Source organism: Epinephelus moara, chromosome 8 (assembly GCF_006386435.1).
Source record: "Epinephelus moara isolate mb chromosome 8, YSFRI_EMoa_1.0, whole genome shotgun sequence".
NCBI lineage: Eukaryota > Metazoa > Chordata > Actinopteri > Perciformes > Serranidae > Epinephelus > Epinephelus moara.
The window spans coordinates 19,774,219-19,799,882 of NC_065513.1; the positions used below are offsets into that span (position 1 = coordinate 19,774,219).

The following is a 25,664-nucleotide window of genomic DNA, read 5'->3' on the forward strand; positions in this document are numbered from 1 at the left end:
ACAGGACCGGACTGGCCGACCCGTATGCTCTCACTCAATGGATGGATGATGTCACAGGAAGCTTCGTGGTTGATAACTATGCCAATCTTACAAAGGAGGACGACTCTTGAATGGTTTCCTCAAAGCTAATGCTAGCTAAAAAGTTAGCGTTAAAGAGAAATCCAATATTCCTCTTAATACCTCCCCAATTTCTGATAAGATGGACATTATAACCCTTAATACACATAACGTTATTCATCCCTACAACAGGAAATACTTTTTCCCTAACCTGATATGAAGTGTGTGCGCACATGTGAGCATTTTTGATGATCGCCTCCATCCATCCTTTTGTCTTATTGCATTTAACCATAGCTGTCTTTGTGTTTGTTGACAGGCAGTGGCAGCTGGTAAAAATTGATGTTTTAAGTCATGACTCTTTCTATTCTGGCTCCCAGTAATACAACAAAGTGACATTTTAAGACTTCCACGTAGCCTACAGAGCTGTGGTGGCGAGTCGTGTTTGCCTCCAGCTCACAAACTGACGTCATTGTGACTCGGCTCTAAAAGGGTCTACACGTCTAACAACAAAAGACTGCTGTAGGTGCTATTTACAAATTAAAGCTTTAGTATTGCTGCTAGTCTGGATCCTAAAAAATTGGAGCACTGACTGATGACAATGAACCTGACACCCTATTTGAAAACCCTCGGCCCCAGTAACACTCTCTAACGTTGATAAGTAAATACAGTGTGTAAAAGACTGAAAACAGGCCCTGATCAATGGGGAGACAAATGTGAGTAGTAATGTGGGGTGACTTTACAAAGGGGCCCTCTGCTCTCTTTTAATCTCTCTCATCACAAATGGGATCAATGCCTCAACAAAACAGCATCGATTTCTCTCACTGATCATCATGATTCTGCTCCAGCGAGAGGAGCCTATTATTACTGCTTCACTCTACATTGTGTGTGGCACTGTGCGGTTAGCAACCTCCGTGGACATACAGTGTTTGCTGCAAAGAGCAGGTCCAACTGGATTTGTCTCAGTTTAGACATTTTGCTTTTGAGGTTTCTGTTTCAGGCTAAAATACTCAGTAGTTTATTAACAGCTAATATTACAGTATTGTTGTCTTCATCCATCTCCAAACATACACAGACACATAAACGTGGGATATTTGTGTTCCTAATTCCACACAAAAGAAAAGAACGTGAAAGTTGCAGTCATATTTGGAGTGATATGACTCAGCTGTAGGGACACTCTGTTCATCCCATTGCAATAATCTTAATAGCAAGATGCATTTCCTATCTGTATTGTCTGCAGTCAGGTCTCTTCTCCTCTGCTGTGAGCAGATATCTGTTTGACTCTCTCACTTCAGGGGTCAAAACCCAGCTATCTGTCACATTTGGCAGCCATCTAGATACTCGCCCGAAGGTGCCATAAATTCAACTCTAAATTTAACGAAAGTCTTCAGTCTATGCACAGTTCAGTTTTGCTTCATTAAGGAGAGGCTAGATATACGACAGTGCACAGGCAAACACCCACTGGCCACCCATTTAATTGTCATGCATCCAAACATCCAGAGGCCCTTTCATTTAGTTTCAACTTTCCATACAAACAATAAATGCTTTTTTTTGGTTTTGAGTTTTTTAGAGATACTGGCAGGAAAACAGACAAAGAAAGAACCTCTGATTTCTGTTACTTTAATGCCCTTACAAAGGAGCAATAAAACTGTTGACTAACGAGTACATCCCTCACAGGACAGTCCATTACGTAATGAATTTATTGACGTTCTGTCTGACTTGCTGCACAATAACTCTGAGCATGACGTCAGCAGTGCCCACACCAGCCAAGAGCAGAGTAGTGTACTGTAGGGCAATAAAATCCAAAAATAGCAGAGATGTTATCATCACCAAAAGGCAAAAAGCTAGTTTGTGTGGCATTAACCAGAAAATTATGGTACATATTTCAACTGAATTTTGTGTCTTTTGCCCCAAGAGGAATCTTTCGATGATAATTTGATTATGAGTCACACTCCACTTTCAGTGTGATGTCAGAGTGATACAGTCCCATTTTCTGTAGCTTTTGGACTCGGACCAAGCAGTTACTACACTGCAGCAAACTCTTAGTTTGAAAAGCCCTTCACAGGAACGGTCACACTGACGAGACAGACGCACTGAGACACTGATGAGACATTCTTCACAAACTTATTCCATCTGAATGTTAATTGGAGCAAGCAGTTAGGATTTGCTGTGAGTCAATGCACTAATAGCAGTTTTAGAGTATGAGCTGTATCCTTTTTCTTATAGAAACATAATAGAATTTCTAAGTCTTTTCAATAATCATAGTACTGTACTGACATTTTTTTTACACAGACCTAAAAAATCATCCATATAGGTTGACAGTGCATGCAGCCTTTAGATTACTCCAGGGATGACATTTTTTTGTAGGCTGACGTGGAGGTTAGCATTACCCTGGTTTCCGCATCAAAAAGCCTTTTGGATTTTTCTGTTTTGGATTATTGTTTAAAATAGGCGGCACAGTGGTGGGTGGGGGGTTCAAACCCTAAGGTGGGGAAGCCTTTCTGTGCGGAGTTCACATGTTCTCCCCGTGTCAACGTGGGTTTTCTCCGGGTACTCCAGCTTCCCCACTCAAAATACATGCAAGCTAGGTTAATTAGTGACTCTAAATTGGGGACTCTAAATGGTTGTCTGTCTCTATGTGTCAGCTCTGTGATAGTCTGGCGACCTGTCCAGGGTGTACCCAGCCTCTCCGCAAAAAAATCTTTACAAGTGAACACCACAACACAGTTTAAAAAGCAGTAAAGTCCATGTGATGTTGCGTGAAGATCAAAGAACTCCCTACAGGGTGGGCGGTAGGAGCGGTGAAACAAACACAGGACTTTCACTCAGGAGACCAGTGTTTGTTCCCCAAAGTCAGTGCTGACTTCTTTCAGTAACAACATAGTATGTGACGTGACACACTGGATGTCTGTCACATGACATACATTATGTCTGCAACAAAAGCACTTATTTAAAGCCAAACCATGACGTTTTTTCTAAAGGTAACCACCAAGTTTTGTTGCCTAAAGTTAACCACCAAGTTTTATAGTGTAACTGTTTCATAATGTTAAGGACGTGTTTAAAACTGTGACCATTAGGATGGCAATATGTCGTTTTTGGGGCTGGTAATGTAAGTGATTTTGAAGTCAGAGGAAACAGACCTCTTCTGTCGATTTTACACATAAAAAAAATCAGACAACATAGGAAAATAGAGTCATCGCTGGCGACATATTTTTTTCCCAAGAGTGTTCCTGACCCATCCTACTGTGCTGAGATTGGCCAGAACTAACCCTAACCCTAACCACGTTCCACCTTGACATGTCCAGCATGATGAGTACTATTCAATCACAGCACAGTAGTATAAGTTAATCAGGGTGGTAGGGCGGGACTAGGCAAAACAGTCTTGGGAAACAAAATTGCGTGTTTTGGCATGATGCCCCTGGTGCATTTTAGCACAAACCACTAAGTGATGTCTTGTACAAAATGTCGAAATTTTTAGAAGAATTTTACATTTCACCGAAAACTAAGAAATGGTTCCTCGCGTGCATCTCCTCATTGGATTTTTAAAATATTTTTCCTTTCATACCTTTGTCGATCTCCTCAATATCTGTTGTGCAGAAAATTAAAAGCAAGTGAGACGAGTATTTTCTTACTGCATGTAGGTAACGCAGCATTAATTTTACTGACATTGTTTTGGACACAGTCTGAGTTACATGTTGGTGCCCCAGGCAGCGCTTATACTTTATAGGTATACATTAACATTTTGAAGCCTGTATGGGATTTTATGATTTTAAAGGTAACAGAGGAATAAGGAATATGACAACCCTGAGGTCAGACTTTAACTGCTGTGCTTTTTAAAGTGAGGTTTTGGTTGAGAAATTAAGGGTCTGCCCATGAATTCAGCTCACATAATGCAATGTTTTAAAGGTTATCCAGTGACAGATATGTATTTTTATGTATAAAAATAAGGATGAAATGACTATTTGCTAGGGTGCAGTTATGTAATGGCATTTTTCTCAAAATATTTTCAATATAAATCAACATTGCTGTAAAGAGTGTGCGTCTGGCGTTATTTCCTCTGTGTTTCCAGTAAATGGTCACCATAAGCTAATTGTGTTCAGTAATCCACTTCAGTTTAACAGTGTCACCCATGAAATGTGTCAACATTTCATTAGACTGATGCTCAGGCTACAGTCGATCAGTCAGTACCAAACACATTGGAAATAATAAGGTTGGATAACAGGAGCTTCAACCAGAGTATTCTAATTAATGAAATGCTTCCCTCAGAGCTAACACCCAGTGCTGCCATGTCATTGATTTAGTAGGCTATAAATGTAGGTCCATTCTCAGGCCAGAGGAAGGATACAATCAATAGACAAGAGCTCAGTTCAGCTTTATTCCCAGACCAAAAATTTGAACTGAAGACGGGTGAAATGTAAAGGCTCACTTCCTGAAGCACAGATAAGACACATTAGAAGCACAGCTCCTTGACTGAATGCCAACTGGTACAGACGTTTCACCGTAACAGTGTGAAATACAGCTGAATTTGGACTTGATGACCCGTATAGACTCTGAGCACCATCAGAAAATGACAGTGTGTCAGGAGACCTCTCAGGCAGAAGCAAAAGGTTTTGCCCCATGACAGTCCGTTGAGATGTCAAAACACATCTCCAGGAACGGTTAATATTCAGCAAAATCACAAAAGGAATAAGATCTGGAGTAAAACACTGCCACAGTAATACACAGAAAACACACACACACACACACACACACACACACAAGAGCAAAGAGTAAATCTAATTGACAGATTAAAATGTCACAATTACATATAATCTCTTTTGGTGTAGCTAAACTAGCCACTGGGGAACACGATGAAGGAGGGAAGATTAAAAATGAAAATCTATACAGGAGCAAGCACAAACATGAGATGCTGAAATATGTGATCAGCAGAAGGAAGAGTAAAAGCGATGAAAGATGTGGGGGGTGACATAAGAGAGAGACAGGTAATGAGGGAGGAGAGTTCAGTAATTGCAAGACAGGGTGAGAAAATAAGAGGGAAGAGGGGAAGGCCCTGGTGCAGTGTTTTCTGTCCTGTCACATCCCGAGGAGCCCCCTGAGAGCCGTGGGAGCGCTGAGCTGCATCACGACCTCTTCTCTGATTTCATGCTTTGATGCTCTTCGCTCTTAGCGCTGCAAACGGCTTCAGCGTTGCGCAAAAACACCCGTCCTGTTTTATTCATAATGATGATACTATCATACAACAGCGTGCATGGTGCATGCCACAGCAACGCCGGGGTACCTCCCCCAGTTAGATACTTTCCTACACCTTCTGTTTCTCACAGTCTCTTCAACTTTGATCTTATTTTAATCTCCTCTCCCCCCTTGTGTGCCCCTCTTCTCAACCTTTCCTCCATTTCTCTTTCTCTCAGCTTGCGTCCTCTCCTATTGCTTCCCAATTCCTAGGCTCGCTTCTCATTTTCCTTCCACGTTTCTCCCCTCTCTACTCCTGCTTCCCTCTTCCTATCTGTGCTTCTCCCTCATTTATTTGCCTTAGTTTCCTCTTTGCTCCACTGCCATCAGCTCCTTTACACTGAGCAGCGTGTAATCACATTTGTACTGAATCGTGTCAGTTTGATCGGATTCATGCCTCCGTCTTCTGCCACCTCCGCAGAAAAAGAGATTGAAGCTTTTTGTCATATTTAAGTCATATCAATGGGGGCAGGATTTCAATAAAATCTACATGAAAGTAACCTATTGTGGGGCTTAGAGTGCAGGCTTTAAAATGACTCACTCAGCATCAGTAATGATACAACCTTCATTACTTTAAAGACTGTGGATAATTCGCATGAAATATAGTGATGCCATGAACCCCTGATAAGAGCGAGCAGTTAGACATGGTTTACTTGCGGCTGATATTGCTGGTGGCAGCAGGTTTGATCCATATGCGTGCACACACACACTCAATCCCATCACATACTACCCTCCGCCCCCTGCCTCCCCCACACACACAGTCTCGCACACAATGTGGAGCTGCACTACTCAAGTAGTGTAATCTCTGCAGTGACGCTGCGATCTTACCGCAGTTTAGCCATGCTCAGCTGCCCCTGGACCACGCAGCCCTACTCAGCCTGTCAGCTGGTTCGTACAGAAAGGGTAGAAAGAGGGAGGAACAATGGGAAAAGAGACAAAGAGGAAGAAGTACTGTGGAGACGGAGCTTAAGAGGAGATGGAAAGTGAAGCTGGGACACAAAGAGGAACCAAGACAGAAAAAGGTACAAGATATCAAAAGACAAGGAAGCAAGGATGAAAAGAAGATAAAGTAGAGCAGAAACGAGGAAGGAGGGCGGGACAGTATGGATGGCAGAGAGGGAGAGGTGGATGTTAAATGACAGCGAGGAGAGTTCAGAGAGTCAAAGGGAAAAATGAGCGGAGTTGCAGCAGGGTAAAGACAGCCTAAGAGAACAAATAAGTAATGATAGGGTGATGCATTACCATTGTCTGCTGTGTCTGAGATGATAGCTAAGTCTCTCCCTTACATTGTTGGTGTACTGAATACCACCAATCTGCCACCCCTCTGCTTCCATCCACCCACACCTCTCTCCCCATTACTCTCTAACTTGGCAATCTCTCCTCTTCAAAGCTGTCCCTCCTCCTCTCCTCTTTCCTGTTCATCACACATATTACATCTCACAGGGCTTGTTTTCCTTCCTCCCCACGTCGTCCACTCTTTCACAACCCCTCCTACCCCAACTGTCCATCCTTCATTCCCATATAGCATCAAAGATTCCTGTGAGATCGGGATACTGGTAGGGCCAAACTGAATTCTGTAATCTAATCAGCATTTTAGTCATCCATCCTAGTCAGGCCTCTGCGTTACTGCATTATCCCATTACACTCAGCTCGGTCGGTGCAGCTTGCCTCCGTCTCCACCTGTTATGTGGTTAATGGAGCTGCACAATGCAGCTATGATGGGAGTACAGCTCAGGTGGAACTAACCAAACACCAAATGGCTATTTTCAAAAACTATGTAATTCAAATGTTTTTAGAGTGTGAATTAAAATTTCCCATTAAAAAAAGAATCTTATGTATTCGTGTGTTCTTTCGATACAATGGCTACTTTACAGCTAACGTAACAGACATCTTTGGCTGTATAGACAGCCACGTGCCTCCTCTGAAACACATAGGATCACCATCCACGTCCTCCCAACTCCCAGTCGGTGGGCTACATTTACATGAACACAAGAATACTCGTAGAAATCAGGTCACACAAGAAATTGAAGAATGTGTTTGTATGCATTGATGCACCCTGGTTAATTTAAATCCACATGTGCAGAATAGTCATCAGATTTATTCTCTACCCTTGACCTTATTTTGGAATAACTTACTTTAAATGTCTAGTGTGGGATTTAGTGGCATCTAGCAGTGAGGTTTAAGATTGCAACTGACTAAAACTCCTCCCATGTGCCAAGCATGCAGAAGAACACAAAAATGTTCATGGCCCTATCTAGAACCAGTGTTTGGTTTGTCTGTTCTGGGCTACTGTAGAAATAACATGGCTGACTCCATAGAGGAGGACTTAGAATGTATGTATATACAATGTATTTTAGCTGTGCGTTACATAGAAATACTAAAGGGTGCCTTGTGCATTGCTGTCAGATGCTGAGGGGCGTAACAAAGCATTTGTATCTTAGGAACTGTTAATAAGAACAGGTTGGGGAAATAAACTAGGTCTCCTGGGTCAAAGTCCTATATTTGTTTGACCAATCCATCCTTCCCGACCTCCTCCTTACTCCTTACTTGTACTCTTTATAATATGTTATCTGACTTCCTGCTTTCTCCCGTCATAATTACTATGGCTATTAGATGGTGCCGCCTCACAATATATGTAAGTATAGGTTGTAATAAACTGCTTGTACAAATGACCTATGGGGTTGTTTTCTGGGGTGGAGGACAGTCTCAGTCTATCTCGGAAAATCAGGTTTCTCTAATCCCAAAACTGTGTTTCTTGTTTACTCTACGTGATGGTTAAGAAATCAAGTTACAGCAGAAAGTCAATTACTCAAGTAAATGTAAGGGCACTTAGTGAGGAGCATCACAAGGAGGATGTAACACAGGTGAAAAAATCTCCTTCCAAGATAACAACCCCTTCCTCCTTCCATGCATACTGCAGCACCAACGAGGACATGATCCCTTACTGGATTCCCACATGCTAAACCTGACAACTGTGGTATTTCAGCATAAAGTGGGATTTATTCTTTTGCTTTGAATCAATGCCATACCTATAGCATAGCCTGATGCGCACCTCCCTGGAAATGGGACTACATGTCACGGTGACACAGACCTTTCCATTTTTGTAAGCTGAAACCATTTCCCTCAGTGGAAATGAAGCTATTTATTTTAATTTCCCAGATAAACAATAAATTGTGAAGACAATAAAGCCCCCACTAAATAGCATTTAAGTCTTGTGTGTGATTTATCCTGGCTTCATATGAGTAGAGGAAATCTCTGCTTATCGCTAGGCTAATTTATACAATGTTAAATGCCATAGGCTCGTGCTAATAACGTTAGCATGTTATATTTGTTTGGAAAACGTGTTTAGTAGCCTATAAGACAGATGTTTTGCTGGTGAACCTTGTGAGTTGTAGTGAAGCCAAATTTTGTAATGTTAGCCTACCTTTGTTAAATGTTGGTGTTGTCCCTGGCTTCATGTGAGTAGAAGATATCTCCACTAGCCGCTGGGCTAATTTATACAATGTTAAATGCCACTGGCTTGTGCTATAAACATTAGCATGTTGTATTTGTGAAGAAAATGTGTCCAACAAAAGACAAGTGCTTTGTCTGTGAATCCTGTGATAGTAAAGCCAATAAATTGCCACTATTAAGCCATGGTTAATATGTGTTTTGAGTGTGTTCTGAATCAACTAATCAACAACAGCACTTCACAAAAACCCCTCCTCCAACTGGTGTTTTGGAGGTGTAACTGCAGAGTGACACAGACACACCACTGCATAAGTATAAATGCTCATAACGGCCTAGGCCACGTGCACAGACTACAGTCTAGGCTCTGCATAGAGCTGATGCACAAGTATAAATCCACCTTGAGCCACATGTTCCCCTGCTGAAACTGCATAGTGTGTTCTATGGTGGGTGGTCAAGCCCCCTGTGCCCCCTGAAAGCTATTCTTTATCCATGAGGAGGAAATCTTACTGTGAGGCTTGGTTAAATACACGTTGCATGAAAAACATGAAAAATGAGACCACCCTTATCAAATTCATCCACAGACTTAACTGGCTGTTGTTTATTTCTGCACTTCAAGGCAATAAAATAATATTACCACGGCTCCTGTAAAACACCAACTCACTTCATATTGTTGGCTGTAATTAAGTGTAATTACTGTGCAAAACTCCAAATGGATACCAACAAGGTCATAGTAATCATGTAGGCTATGCTCACACACACATACACACCAATCATGTTCACCTCAACGGGGAGGAGCCTCGCGGCAATCAGTGGGAGAAGGGAGAGAAGAATGGGGGGAGGATGGGAGAAGAAAAGAGAAGCAGATAGAGAATGGAGGGTGAGAGGGAGGGACAGGGGGTGAGGGTTGGAGTCACGAACAAGGAGAAGCAGAGCGTAGAGCGTGAATGCCTGCAGGACTTTGCTTGGTTAGGGAGGAAGAAAGGAGTTTACATGGATACTTGGAAAGAGACAGAAAAATGATGGTGCACCGTACACAGCATCTTGTGAGGATATTACGGTGACAACCCCACACAGACATACAGCATATCAACAAATTATTTTATCATATAAAAAGTCTGAAAAATAAAAGTACGATAAGATATTTTACATATGACAGCGTTCCTATTTTCTTTCAGCCCCAACCTCCATTCTGGAAAATGCCTGTCGTATCAATTTTGCATCAGATGTTGCGGCGCAGTTGATGTATTGTCATGTCTCACTGTGGCAGTTAGTATCTAAGGGCTGTGTGCCTGAATTAATCTCCTCGCCACTCTGGTACTGACACAGTGAGTCAGCCCCTGTACACAGCTCTGTGGTGATGGATTATCCACCTGCAGCCATAGGGACTGCTGGGACTCCTGCTCAACACACAGAGCACACAGGGAATACTGGCTACCCTCTTAATCCTGACACGGAGACCAGTGGACCGAAACATCTCATCCATGTGAAACACAACCAGGATAAAGGGTGACACGTATAGTACAACACACACATAATAATCTCATCTTTTAAAGAAAGTAGTGTGGATGAGATGTTGCAGTCATGAGAGACAGATTTAAAAATCATTGCAGCAGAAGTCAAGATGTCCTGACGTTTAGGACTTAGCAAGGGTCAAGCACCAGAAACAACTGATGCTACATTTCCCATAAAGCAACTGGAAAGTGTCTTTTCATTATACTCTCACTGTCAGACAGTGACGCAGGCTTTCTGTCATAAATTTGCAGTTTCCAGGCCCAAGCTGATATACTGATGGGATCAGTATGACATCATCAGGGTTATTTTCTCCTCCAGAGCCACAGAAGACAGGGGAGTGCCCCTTTGTTGTTTCAGTTTATGTTGTACTGTATGGATAATCATTCCTTTTCAGTGTATATTGTATCATATTCCATCCATATTGTATTGTAACATTGTGCATAATAAGCGTTTGGGCACATGTTGTCATCCCACAATGCAATGCACAGCAGAATGATAGGTCTAAAGTCAAGGCAAGAAAAAAAATCCTTGGAAAACACTATTTAGAATCATGAAAAATAATCAAATTTAACCGTTTGACACCCGAGCAACTTGGCTTGATTTCTTCTAAAAACATGGGAAGACTGCAATGAGCAACGAAAGAAGAGATGACCCAAAAAATTAGCAAGAAATTAGTGAAAAGAGAAAATTAAAACCAAGAAAATTAGTTTTAAAAAAGAAAGAAAGAAAGAAAGAAAGAAAGAAAGAAAGAAAGAAGGGTAAAAACAAGCAAAAACAAGGAAATGTCCTGGAAAGAGTGCTTAAAAATGTAACATAATAACATTATTAATTACAAAAAGCTAGTTTTCCCTAGCTTTTTTCCCCAATTTTTTTTTTTATATAATTTTCTAAATCTCTTATTTTTTTGCACTTTGTGGGACATTTCTTCCCAAGTTGTTCATTACCATTTTTCCTATGTTTTTGAAAGAAATCGCACCAATTTGCCCAGTGCTCAAAGGTTTTAAAAACTTGCCAAATTTATCTGAAAACAGCACAAGAAAAGTGATGTCCCTCCAGCTTTAAAAGGGTTAAAGGGAACCTGTGATGCTTTTCCTTATTTTCTGTGATGTAAGTTAAAATGTTGGACATTTCTATTAAATGTAGTCAGAGTTTAAAATAATGGGGTAAACATATATAAAAGTAATCCTTGGAAGCAAAAACCACAGGCTTCATACCGCTCTGAATGTTTCCAATGTTTTCTTTTTCTACTTTCAGGACAAGTTGATGTCAGCTCATGATGGATGGTCATCTGTTTCAGACATGCTACTGCAAGTGTTTACATTGCGTAACCTAACGTAACAGCATAACAGCAAAAAAAAACCAAAACATTAAATTTGGTGGCCAATGTGAGTGTCTCACTGATTTCAAATCATTTTCCTGCCGGGTGGCTGTCTGTGTTTAGATGTTTTTAATGGTGAATTTTTAATACTGCTTTGTAGTCATTTTTCAGCTTCAATGACAGTGCAGAGACGCCAGCGTTGTCGTCTCTTATCCATTAAACGTAGCTAGCACAAGCTCCAAATGTCGTTAAAAGTCGCTTGATGATGTCATGTGCTCATTTGCATTTAGGATGATGGAACTTCACTGAATTAGATTAAGTAGAAAGATACTTAGCAAAACATTTAAACTGCATGAGAGCTATGGTGCTTATACTACAGTGCACTAATCAAAAGAGTAAAAGCATTAATGTAACCATAGAAACTAACTACAACTGAACTCCCACTTCTGCTGCAAGTGGCGTCTCCTCCCCTCCTGCGTGCCCCACACCTATGGCACAGCGTAAGATAAGAGAGCAACATACATGAGAATGAATTATAATATATTTCTCACTTTTGGCTTGATGGTCTGAATAAGTCACTAAATTTGTCACTACAAATCTGTCACTTAGAGCGTCTGAAAAATCACTACATCAAGCAAGGATGTCGCCAAGTTTGCAACACTGTACGATGCTTGAAGATCCAGAAACAATCAGAGCAGACTGACCAAGACTTTTAACTCTAAAATGAAGCGTCTCAGACAGAGAGTGAATACAGGTGTTCCTACACAGATAGTATGAAGAAAATAAAGTGTTGTTTGAACATTAAAGCATTTAAACATGTTCTAGTAGAAACCCAAAAATACACAAGTATGAACCTGAAAATTATTACATTTAAGTCCCCTCCAATTAATATTGAAAGGAAATGCATCCTTTTCTGTTAGCACAAGTTCATGCATCCACACTCACCAACACTTAAACACACACAGAGTCCCTTACCGAGCCATCCTGAGCTGGAGTTGGGCACACACATGTCTGTCTCTGCGCTGGGCAGCACAAAGCCCACCACGAAAACTTCCACCCCATCTGACATGAGTGCCAGGCCGAGCACCAGGAACAGCTGCCACTGGAACCTCCCATGGCCACACTCCTGGATGATGAGCTCGTATTGCTGGGCCAGCTCCTCCTCGTCAGCCTGTCTCTCCTGCTCCAGCCCCTTACGGTCCCTTGCAGCATCTGACACCGGTTGCCCCAGTGCCACCTGGCCCTCCTTTTGCTTCTTATCTCCTGCTGAGGGGATCCCCTGGTACTCGCCCTCGTAGATCTCATCCTCATCATCATGGCCCTCTGTTGCATCGCTGGAGCCCTCCTCGTTGTCATGGTAGCCCTCTCCATCCTGCCTCGGCGGGTTCCGGTAGAAATCCTCATCTTCCTCCTCCTCATCCTGGAATCGGCTGTAGTTGTGGTGGGATGAGTACCCGTCTGCAGCGCGGTCCACCGCCTTGTTGACTTTCTTTGCCGCATGCCGCTTGGCTTCCTTGACCATGTCCTTGGCCCCCTTAGCCAGGGAAGTCCTGTTATTGTAAGTGTCCTCCATTCTGGCTCCACCAGTAGGTCTTCACGGGGGTTAAGAGGATACTTACTGTAGAAGCAGAAGGAATAGGGAAGAGGGGCAAGAGGGGTGAGTGTGCGCTGGCGGGAGAATTGCAGGAATGGTGAGATCAGTGGGTGTCCAGATGCAGCGGGGAAGAAAACTCTTGAGTCTGCAGTCACCACAGGAGATAACCCACAAAGGTTGTGGCAATCATTGGCCAGGCTGAGAGAGATGGGGGAAGGGGAAGAGACAGACAGATAAAAAAGAAGGAGAAAGTAAAAAAGAGGAAGATGCTCATCAGATAGTGCTCATAACTCATGTCTGCCCCGCTACATTCATAACTACCCCAGACTAACAGGTGACACCCCGCAGACAGCACATTCCCTCTCTAGTCATTCACTCACCATTCTCCCAGGCCTTTTAATCATTTGGAGTGATGTGAGGAAAAAGGCTTTGGCTGTATAGCTCTCAGTTTTTATTCAAAATGAATATTCAATTTCCAGGGACGCTCTCCTCGTTCTATATTTCATAAGGTGGACTTGGAGACACGAGCATTTCAAACAGAGATGCTGAATCTTGCTGACTCATGATCAGCTCTGAGGAACAGAGGCTAATAAACAAGCCTCTGCCCAAAATCAATTTGCCCCCAATAAAGAGCTGGTTTATTATAATGGGAGTGACGATCCAACCGGAACGGCACTGTCATATTTAATCCGTGCAAAGAAAGGAGAAAAGGAGAAATGGTCATGAGAGGATACATAGATAAATGCACACTCAGACATAGACACATATTACAAACACACACACACACACACACAATAAGCTATTCTCTAAGGCCCTGATTTTGCGTAGTCAGGTGTCTTTAACACATAAATAAACACACAAAGAGTCCCCACACACCTAAACATGCCATGCACATATGTGAGTGTGCCCGCACAGCATGAATGGGGAAGCCCTTTCCCATCTTGGCAGGCCAGTGCTGATGGGAGGGAGACCCCAGTGCGAATGATGTAACATGATTTCATGTGAGTGTTCAAACTGTGATCCACAGTTCGTTATCACATTGCCTCCGCAGGCTCACTCCTGCATGTTTACTCTATAATTTGTCACATCAGAGAGACACAACCATCATTATAACAAACTATAAATTAGAAGGAAAAATCCTAAATTGCTTATTTTCTAATAAAAATTTCTAGAAAAGATAGCGTGCGTACTTAAGAGTAGGGTGGAGATGGTCAGAGCTGTCCAGTGTGTGTGTGTGTGTGTGTGTGTGTGTGCGGTCAGTGTGTGCGGTTCCCGTGTGTCTAGGAGCTGCTCACCACAGCCTCTAATGAACACTGAAGCCTTGTCAGGAGGACACAAATCACAGGGCCAGCTCCAGCTCCCATAATGCAATTTTACTGGGCAAAATGACACTGCTGATTCAAGGTGACTCCACTAATCCCTTTTGGCTCATTGGATGACTCCTGTGCTTATGAGCACACTCCTTTACACATGGACTGATAATTTTTTAATACCTCCATTGACACCGGTGGTGCCTCAGACGTCGTCATAAGGATGATTCATAAAGACAGCTTTGTAAAAATCTGTTTGTTTTCTTTAGCCAGAGGCGATTGCTCACTGGATCATTGATGAGGCGCACATTGCAAGGGGTTAACCTTTGAATAGTGGCATGACTTTCTAAGTTTTTCCTTTTGTCCTGTATAATATCCACTATCTAATATCCTGCATAAATCCTAGATCAGTAGTCATGTGAAACCTTCTCCATCAACTGCACCTTTAAATAAAAACAATTTTGAATGCCTCTGTAGACCAACACCCTGCCAGGAGCATGTCAGAGTTCAGCAGTGTCACTGACTTGATGCCATTTATCGTTTCCGGATCAGGTCATGTTGGCTATCACACGTCAATTTTTACTTTAAACGAGCACCAACACATACACCGGCAAAAAGGGGAGACATCCTGCCTGTCAGAGAATCAATGGAGTGTATGGTGAGGCCCGCTGTCACTGGTGATGAAGCTCAGAGGACACCCGAGCAACTTCACCTGACCGCCACTTGACGAGACCCCGACAGCGAAGACAGCTCGAGCAACGGGAGCAATCACAATCAAACTGGGCAACCACCAACACTCCCAAACAAACCAATCTCTGTTTTATTCCGTCTCTAAACCATCCTGTCTCTCCTTCCTCTTTATTTTTTGCTTCTCTTTCAGGCTCCCTCTTGAGCATGTATAGTTTCCAAGAGTTTTTTTTCCCATTTAAATTCATATGTGCATTTTTACCAGCACTCTAGTCTGTTACCCAAGCCTCAATGGCAATCAACACATCCACATCTGGCATTCATACGTACATTATACAAATCATTTTTACCTAATTATTTCACTTCACACCATCATTACTTCCCTTCAAGGCTACCAAACTTTCTAAACAATTGACTACATATTTCTACTGATAGCAAAGGCTGCATCCATACACTGTCCTGCCGGGCATAGCTGCTCTCCACAATTAGAATAAAGGGAGTTAATATAGTGTGCGTATCATTGCTGTAAACCATTTGAGGATGGCTGAAAATAGGCCTTGCTCTGGCAACACCCCTGTCTGCATGATGGATTGCAGCCCCGCTTTCCTTCGACCTCTTTAGAATACTAAAAAAACACGAGGTCAAGTATCACTTGGCCCCAAATTTCCTCGTGCATGAACATAAAGACAAATGAAGAAATTCGACTTACACAGGAGTTTTGGGCTGCTCAGGACAAGCAATTTAGGAAAGGTATATGCATTTGACCACATCAGTCCATTTCAAAACACTGTCATTGCGTATCATAATCATTACCCAAAAGTGGCACGGTAATGAAGCTCCTAATGAGCATTTTGAAAGAAAAAAATTTGAATAATCACACGACATAACACTGTAATAATGACAGTGGTAATAAATGCCCTTAGTCAGGAAAAAGCAGGGCATAATGAAGCAGTGATCAGCACAGTAAGGGCATCCTACAAGCAATGCACTTTGTCACTGTGCAGATCTACGCTGAGTCCAGCAGTCACCAAACAGATTGGTATGGGCATGCAGGTTGTTAGAATAAAAAGTTTAAAAAAATCAATTCTGGTCCCAGAATTTCAGGTTGCTTGACCCATAACTGCTGCAGGAGACAAATACTTAATATTTGTCATGAGGACTTGAAAGAAAATCAATAGTGCCTTTTTGGCTGAGTGCAGTCTGGTAGTCCAGACACTGGCCTCTACACAGTACAAAAAAGAAGTAATGATGCAAAACAACGAGGCCAGCTGCTCCTTTTCTTTTTACAATTATTGCTAGTACAATAAAATGTTATAATAAATGCATGATGGTTGCACCCCTGAAAATGTTTACCAAAGTGGCAATTTTCTGCCTTATGCTTATTTTGAAGTGTCAGTTTCACAGTTTGCATCCTTTGCCCAATAGAAACCACAAATACTTCTCATCTCAGTCAGGTTTGACTTGTCAGTGTCCTGCGTTTTCAAAGACGCACACCAGCACAGCGGCTTGACGGCTGGTTGTTCTATTAGCATCAGAAAGAGCAGGTCCAATCTCTAAGTGGGCAGAGCCGCATGTAATCCCATCAAAACCGGAGAGCCCATGACCTCATCTGGAAGGCAAAGGCACAGCCAGCCCGGGACATCTTCGGTTAGGAGATTTCATCAAGCACTGATGCCATTACTGACTGAGTGGTGGGGCAGGGGGAGGACGAGGGAGAGATGGGGGGGTATGTGAGAAGTATTAATAATGCTGGGCAAAAGAGCGTCAACAGGGAGGAAGAAAAGGTTGTTTCTGCAAATGGAGGATTGAATAATGTGATAAAAACGTCTCTCTAAGCACCGAAACCTTTCACCTGTCTCCAGCAGACAGAGAGACACCACCCATGATAAAAAGTTGAAAAGCAGAGCTGGTTGCAAGCGTCATAGATTCATGAAAGCAGCTGCAGGAAGTCTGCCTTTCCTATCATGAGCATGGTTAATATTAGTATTGACTAATCATTTCTGTGCCCATCCAAGCCAAGGAAAAAGGAATTCCCCTTACTGTCAATCTCCATACTTAGGTGGCATTAATAAAGAACACAGAATCTGGATACTGTGGCTTTATAAATCATAAAGAAACAAAACACATTTTTACACATTTTCCCACCCTGAAGATGTACAAAGTAAAGCGTGTCGCCTATCTCTTCCTTTTTTTATCGCATCAGGCTGATGTCTGTTTGATCTTCTTGGTAAACATATGGTCTCCTTGCCTTGCCAGATCTCACTGCTGACATAATACAGTGCTTACATAGCAGATACAAAACATAATGTGCCACCACCACAGTCTGGTGCAGACCTTACACTTTGTGTTGCAGTGACGCAACAGCCCTCATTAGGGCAAGGGATGCAAGATGCAGCACGTATACTGGGGATTTTTTTTTTTTTTTTTTTTTTTTGATTACATTTTGTCTGACTGTTTCATGTGATGCATGGTGGTTGTGTATATGTGTGGCGACGATTCACAAATTCTGGCAAGGATGATAAGAGGTTTCCTGAATGTGACGTAAATGCTATTGGGTTTAACTTGCCCCTAAAATGATGACTAATATGTTTATTCCCTATTTGCCTGCGCATGTCAACAAAATGTGGAGACAGAATGTTTTTGTGAAGCTACTTCGTCACTGGCACTGCATACTTTGCACTTTAAGTGCTTTCTTCCTGTCAACTGTGAAACACTGGAATAGAAAATGTCTCCCTCTTAAAAGAGCCTGTGTGCTGTGTAAACTTTAGGAGAACCAACAAATGTGCAGGTCAGTGGATGCTTGAGATGGATTCTTGTTTAACGTGGCAGAAAAAGAAACCCTACATCAAGTTGAAATCAATGAGAAATAAACCAAAGGAATAAATTCTGCAACCTGCAATCACTTCTAACACTTTTTTTTTCTCCCTCATTGATGGACGTCTTCAGTGTTAACCCAGCAGGACTACTACAGCAGCCCCTCAGATTGCAAACAAAGCACTTTGCCACAGATTTCCAGTTCACCGGCTGTGTGCCTGTCAATCGCTCACTGCCTCTTGAGGTGCAATTCACGGATGAGTCAGTTGCCTGCTCCCGCATCCTCTCCTCTTTTTTGGCGGCAGTGCAGAGTGCTTTAACTGCCCCAGGGCAGGTGGCTGGATTGCACTACAGCATGCACAGTCCGCAGCCAACAATCAGAAAACTCTGCTCATGCCAAGGACAAGCGTTTCACTACAAACATGCTGCTTCATTAAAGGAGGATGATCTCCTGTTAGTGATCATCATGAACCAAACTTGAAGGTTACAAACAGTTCAAGTAAGCAAATTCATGTAGCTTAGATCAGATATTGTAACCCTTACATTCTCAATGAATCAAATTCCACAATTAAAAGACACAAAAACTGGAACTGAAACTCCTCTACATCCACAGTTCTGTGGCAATCCTTATCCTTGGTCCCTGCTTTCACCTAATGATGCCAATTTCTCTACTTTTATCAGGAGGCATTTGGACTCAGTTTGCAGCCAAACACAGAAAAACAACACATGCCTAGAAACCATCCCAACTTTTAACAAATGATACAAACACTTATGAATAAATAATGAAGTATCCCAGAGTCCTGGCTCACAGTTTAGTTAGAGATATCACTGGAAAGATGCAAATACACCAACAACATGACATATAAATGCAGAATATCTCCCATCATACAACAGTTTGTTTAAAATACTGGATTAAGTGTTACACAGTCAGCATGTTTCCAGGAGGAAAAAGTACTTACCGTCATTTATGGCGAGAAGAGTGAACTGGGCTGATAGTTGCCCATTGCATCTGACTCCGCTTTGGCTTTATGGAGCAAACAAAATATTCTTGTGGGTTTTTTTTTTTTTGCAAACTATAGAAGAGGATCAGAGGTAATTGTCAGCGCACGACACAGTTTTTTTCGATGCAGTCCTCCCTCGCTGCAGCACTTCAGGAAAGGAGAGAGCGAAAGGGAGAGACGGTGGTAGGAGGCAGAGAGGGAGGGAGGGATGGAGAGGGGGAGAGGGAAGGGAGGAGAGAGGGGGGCAGTGTAATCAATGATTGTACTTCATTGAGTGATGCGGGTAATTCCGTCTGATGGAACAATCTAGTTAGGTGACTGACGTGAAACGCTGCGCCGCATGAATGCTTAACAGATAAGAAAGGTCTAAATTTATATAAAGGGTACAGTCGGTGCTTTGGTCCATTCACCGTGAGTGAACCCCACTGAGATGTGTGAATGTGGACAATGAGTGTTACTGTCAGTGCAGGACAATGGTCACAACATGATACATAGACCTGAGAGTCAAAAGTTCGGGCAGAAAGTGATGCCTAATCGAAAAGTTTTCCGAAGCGTCTCATGTCAGTGTGTTCAGAGGTCTGTTTTCCAACTTCAGTCATGAGCTTTGATAAAAGCAGTGTGTCTGCGACCTCACCTTGTCATGCAGCACTTTGCATTTCAACGATTGTCTCTGTCCGTGGTGCTGACCGACACCTCAGCGTCTCAGCGTCTGGGTGCGCTGGGTTTGGGTGCTGCTGAAGCCATAAAGATGATCACACTTGTCGTGCACATGCGCCAGCTGGAAAGCCTAAATATCCAGGTGCGTTTAAAATCAGCTTTCATATCCCTTAACTGTGCTCCACATGTTGAATCTCCCAAAAAATAGCTTAAGCCAATCATAAGAACTAATATCCTAGTCGTTAAATTATATAATGGCAAAGCAAGTATTTCAGCTGACATTGGGTGAGGGTACATCCTGGACAGACAATTTAGAGTCACCAATTAACCTAGCCTGCATGTTTTTGGACTGTGGGAGGAAACCGGAGTACCCAGAGAGAACCCACGCTGACACTGGGGAGAACATGTAAACTCCCCCACCCTGGATTCAAACCCGGAGCCGTCTTGCTGTGAGGCGACAACGCTAACCAAAGCGCCACCGTGCTGTCTTGAAAACTAATAATCATTGTGTTCCTTACCTTATGATGAGTCCTTTATATCTACACATCAAGCAGGTTCTCCTCCACAGAGACCATGTTGTTTCTACAGTAGCTCCGAGGACAAACCAAACTCTGGCGCTGGATAGGGCCATTCGCATTTTCATGTTTTGGTGCAGGTCACCCCAGTTCTTCTACCAGGCCCACAGGAACACTGCTCAGCCATGCCAACACATTCTCACTCCGACCACAGGAGTTGATGACATTTGGTCATGGACCTTCCATATCCAGATACGATGTGAAGGAACAGCTTTTTTTGTCAGTGTCTGACGTCACTGCCCAAGCAACGGATTTCAACAACTTCAGAGTGAGACTGGGTTGGCCATGCAGGCAATTTTTCCCAGTTGCCACTGGTGACACTGTAGCAAAAAAAGATCATTACAAAAAAACATTTGTAAAACTGTTGACAGAACACCTCAGACTGCAAACAGTGTCAATTTTGCCTTTTTCCATCATGAATTTTTGATCCATGCAGGTTTTATATTTGTAAAACTTGACGAGCATGAGAAACACTGCTGCGCATACTCAATGGGCCACATATTGTGGAAGTAAACCTGAAAGCTAAAAACTTTTTTGGCATATGTGCTAGGTGTGAGACTCCATTGGCATCCAATATTATTATAATCAATGCGCTATGGAGCACTTTCAGTTACGCAGCCTCACCACTAGATGCCACTAAATCATACATACTGGACCTTTAACTCCATACATTTGATGGAGAGAAATAGCTCAGACTTTGGGGTCATATTAAAGCTTGCTTTAAATGAAAAAACAATTTACATGATACCGAAACTATGCACCTCAAATCCAAACCATACATAGAAAAAATAGTATGAAAAACATACTCTGTAAACAAGAGACACTGTTGGTGCAGTCACATAGCTTGACATTATTGTGTAAAAATGATGTAACCCTTGACCATGTCAGTCACTAGGCACTAAATTGCTCACCTTGCATGTCGTTTACAACTGGATAAATGGTCTCCAGGAGGGTCAGAGAGTCCAGGTCCTCGTAGTGTGGACAAGGACAGACTATTCAATCAGAGTGGTTTCGCCATAGATCATACATGACTCAACCTGTGGCATCTTCTGAATTCATAAAACCACATTACATTCATTACTCTTATTCAACACAATAAAGGCAGCATAAACATTTGTTTCAGCTGTGGTTCACATTTGGTTCAGGATTACATCATGTACAGTCTTTTGTTTTATTTACACTCCACTGAGTTACATTTTTACATAAAGTAGCCTGTGCATTAAGTTGATTTTCAAATGCAGCTTTCGCACTACAAAACTCTTTCATTCGTTCTTTGCCCAAAAATAATGACCTCAGAGGGAGCACCACTATTGAGGAACACCACACAGAGATTATACAATCCTGTTACAATAATTGCATAACCTAACACAGGCTCTTAGAGATAAGTAGGCTCTTTAGATGAAGTGTGAGACAGTGACTGCCTGTGCGCCTGCTATGTCAGATCCTAACGCCTCTGAAACCTGCGAGTGGTTCCTGGAGAAAGTGAGGGAGGGGGGAGAAAAAGAGATGATGGTCTGATGCAAGCACAGGGACATTCAGCCTTTCAGTATTCACATCATTAAAGCCTGCAAACTGTACCAGCGCTACCAGTGAGACTTGGTCCGCTGCAGAAATGACTACCAGCAAAGCTCTTTGATGTATTGCACCCTGCCCATCTGATTCCTTACTCTCATTTTTAGACGAAAATACTAAATCTCAATGGCTCCATGTTAAAATGCATAGCATGTAAGACATGCAGTGAATAGTACAGCCCTGTTGTGCATTTGCTTACTGAGTTTAAACACCGAGACATGGCTTTGACACTGGTCGTGCATCACGTTCACCGCAAAGGCTGCTGAATAGGATTGTAAACGATGCATACAGTGTGCACACAGACATACACGGCACAAAAGCGTGCAAGGGTGCATACACACACGTAAACAAAAGGAAAGGCATCTATCTTTATCCTCTGAATTTGATGATTCACAGGAGAAGTGACCTCGGGCTTGGGACACTCTTTGCTTTTGATTCAGAGTTGGGAGACAAACCCCCCTCGAGCTATGAGACTCCATTTACTACTGCTGGAGAGCTGAGGAGCACTTAGCTTAATGTACGGGACAGTAGAATGACCCTCACACACACACACACACACACACACACACGCAGTACACTGCGCATGTCAATGCTTTCTCTCTCTTTTCTTGTAAGCCTTCTCTTTGTCACATAAACATGCACAAGACAGAAAAATGCTCTTGAATTTTACTGCTTTTTATATAGTGAAAATACAATAAATAGAATGATATATTTCTCACAGCTTGCAGGTTGGATACTGATATGTACGAAGACTATAACTCCCATATCACAGTACATGTAGCCTGACACTGCTGGTTAGTAATAAGAAAGTGACAGTAGTGGAATAAAGCCCTGCTGGGCGAGCAACTCAGACCCATCTATGTCCTGCTGGGTGTCCCTCTCATCTTCCCTATATGAACAATGTGTTTCTCTCTACACACATTGTCTCTTGCTGCATTTTGCTCTTTCCACATAGAATCTCCTTTTTTAATATGTATCATACTGCCCTGAGATCTAAAATGGATGTACCTGCAGTGCCAGCTTTCCTTAAGAAATGACTAGAGAGGTGGAGGTAGAAGAGAACAACTGTCTGCTGCTTATCGTCATCCAGATTATAAGAAACGGATGTGGACACTGATGGTAATTGTTTTTGCCTTGTGGAGATAGAAGCTCAGGCTAACTGATTTAGTCTAAATCTTTCCTCTCCGCCTCCATTGCTCATCTGCGCTCACATGGCTGACCACTACATGCTGGAGTCAGCATTTATCACACTGTATGGATACGGAATAACGGTGTGAATTATGCAGCCTTGTTGTCTCTCACATGGTTGTTAATACTATCTTATCTGAGTGAGAACGACGCGGCCGTGATGTATTTACAAGTGCCGGCAAATTCCGAGCATTCTGAAAGCAAAACAAAAGGACACTGGTGTCACTGATAGAGAGATGTGATGGATTAGAGTGGCCCAAGGGGGAAGTCCTGCTCCATCAAAATGTAATGAAAACTAATTTGAAAACAGCAGGCAGCTATGAATAACTCTAAGATGAGTTCTGGCAACATTGTGTTCAGCAAGAGGTCATCATTGTCTCATATGTGAGAAAAATGGGTTGATAACATTACAATTGATGATAGCACATTAGTTGTTGTCTTCAGGAGTTATGGCTGTCTGTAAACACGTCTGACTGGAAATCGATCAAGGGCAGAAACAATTTTACGCCAAGTTTGTAATCTAGTTTCCACAACTGGAATGCAAAAGATGAAATGACACGTACACGAAACAACAGAGCGGGACTTAATAAGTAATGAAAATACAATGTTAAAAAAAGGACTGTGAGAAAAAGTTCCTTAACAAAGTCAACTTGTATAAGCACAGAACATTATTTCCTAATTTCTGTTCTGTCTACCATTGCAAGGTCCTGAATAGTCTAACGTACCTGAGCTAAAATACCAGGGGGAAGAAAGTCAAATGGATTGTGATTATTGTCCTGGAACAGATTGAACAGGCTATGAGAGAAGAATGTGAGCTGAATCCTATTTCAACACACGAGCCCAGGTGCATTTCTTTCGCTGAGAGGAAGGTGAAATTTACAAAAGGGATCTAAAGGAGGGTTTGAAGCAGTGATACTGGCTTTAATCTAACCACTATCAATAGTAGCTTATTACCTGTGTCTGCAACAAAGGGGAAGCATTATACAGAGTGGGCACAGAACAGAGGTCTGTCTCCTGTCTGTCTGTATCTTAAACTCAGCACAAAGATACTGTTAATCATTTCATCTATGGATGCACTCATGTGGGTCAAAAGACAGGTGTAATAGCTGATGCAGCCCTTTGATTCTGAGTGATTTGTATTCATTAAAAGAATATGGATTTTATATGCTTGATATATAGTACTGCAATTTAATGTCACTGTATTTAAAACTAAAAATATACAGTTAATAGTACGAACAGTCATGTGCCATATATCACACAATGCTGGGCACTATACCAGCTGTCTATTGTGTATTGTACTATGCTGTCAGTAAGACAGACACATTACCTTCCACAAAGCAAACACAAACCCTACAGTTGTCCGTGCTTAACCAGTCCCTGTTATAATGGCGACATAAAAGCAGACAAGCATAGGAAATTTGCAGTTCAACATCAATGGCTTCATGAAAAAGCAGAGAACCTAACAAGCCAAGTTGGAGTGACAAAAAAATCACCTTTAAAGGGAAACTGTGATGAACACATCATCAAAACCTTTCAAAACATGTGAATCATCTGCTCTGAAATGGAAATAAGTAATCTGTGGGAGCCACAGCTTCCTGTCATTCAACAGGAAACCTCCACTCCCCGCAGAGCAGCAAGGATTATCCTCTGTGCCTCACGATTCTGGTTCAAATTCATAGCCTGCGTCAACTGTCAAGACATGTAATAATAAAATATGTGTGCGCTGAGGGGTGTCTGTGCCAGGCCTCGCCTGCACTAAGTGATCATTCTGTTTATTTGTAATATATATTTGATGTGAAATGTATCAGATTGAATCCGTCAGACCTTGGCACGTTGTGATCAGATGATCAGCTGTCAAACACCTGTTTTGGGAGAGATTACTGCACTGTCACCAATGTCACTATGCATTCCTCATTTCCAAAGTCAGCCTGCAGGTCTTACGACAATGCTGACAGGACACCTTCGGACAGTGAAGTACTCTCAGCACTCAGCCAGGTGGCGAGGAGGCTCCAGTCCAACAGTACTGCTTGCAGCTCTGCCACGGCTGAGAGGGACCATATGTCTCCTTTCTGTCCCAGCCCAGGACTGCCAAGCCGTTAGGCCTATCCCACATATGTGTCTTAATACTGCTAAGCACTGGGTCTTCAGGGGGTTGAGACGGTGCTGTCATTCAGTTTGTGAACCATTGTCTCTTCTGTGTTTGCCTAAGTGAACAACAGAGGAATGGCCACAGGGAGGTTCACAGGGTGGTGGTATTCCCCAAGGACTTACACCTTCTTTAGAGAGGTAAGCTCGCTTCCGTGTGACAACTTTAATCAGCTAATCTCTGAGCAGCGTGTCAGGCTAATGATGAAATGCTGTTTAGAAACCATTTGCTCACTGAAAAAACACAACTGCCAACTAAAGATGTGCCTGATGTGATTTGTTTCAAACGTCCTTTATTATCATTTTCATGGGATTATCAAACCATACACTAACTTACATACATTATGTGTAAACCTGGGATTTTTTAAGCAGTTTATTTTTAAAGTGTAAGTTGTGAGAGTATCTAACGCTATGTGGTCAGCAGCCTAGTTATTGTGGTCAGGCCACTCTATCAGGAGGCTGACCTCAGGAAATTTTGGGCACTTTTTGGTAGATTACCAAGAAAACCACCTAAAACTCTAAAGACTACCTAAAGTGTTACTTTTAGAACTTGTTATG

At 42.4% G+C, this 25,664-nt stretch overlaps 1 protein-coding gene across 1 annotated transcript in view; it reads right to left on the reverse strand.

The window, feature by feature from the left end:
* The window catches only part of sv2ca (synaptic vesicle glycoprotein 2Ca), a 37,796-nt gene extending 18,675 nt beyond the window's left edge, over positions 1–19,121 (reverse strand). Inside the window, exons 1-2 of the mRNA XM_050051984.1 lie at positions 18,928–19,121; positions 12,539–13,355 (exon numbers count right to left, since the gene is read on the reverse strand). Of these exons, the coding sequence (XP_049907941.1) occupies positions 12,539–13,136 (598 nt within the window). The 5' untranslated portion in view covers positions 13,137–13,355; positions 18,928–19,121. The remainder of the gene's footprint in view (positions 1–12,538; positions 13,356–18,927) is intronic.
* Between the last annotated feature and the right edge of the window lie 6,543 nt (positions 19,122–25,664).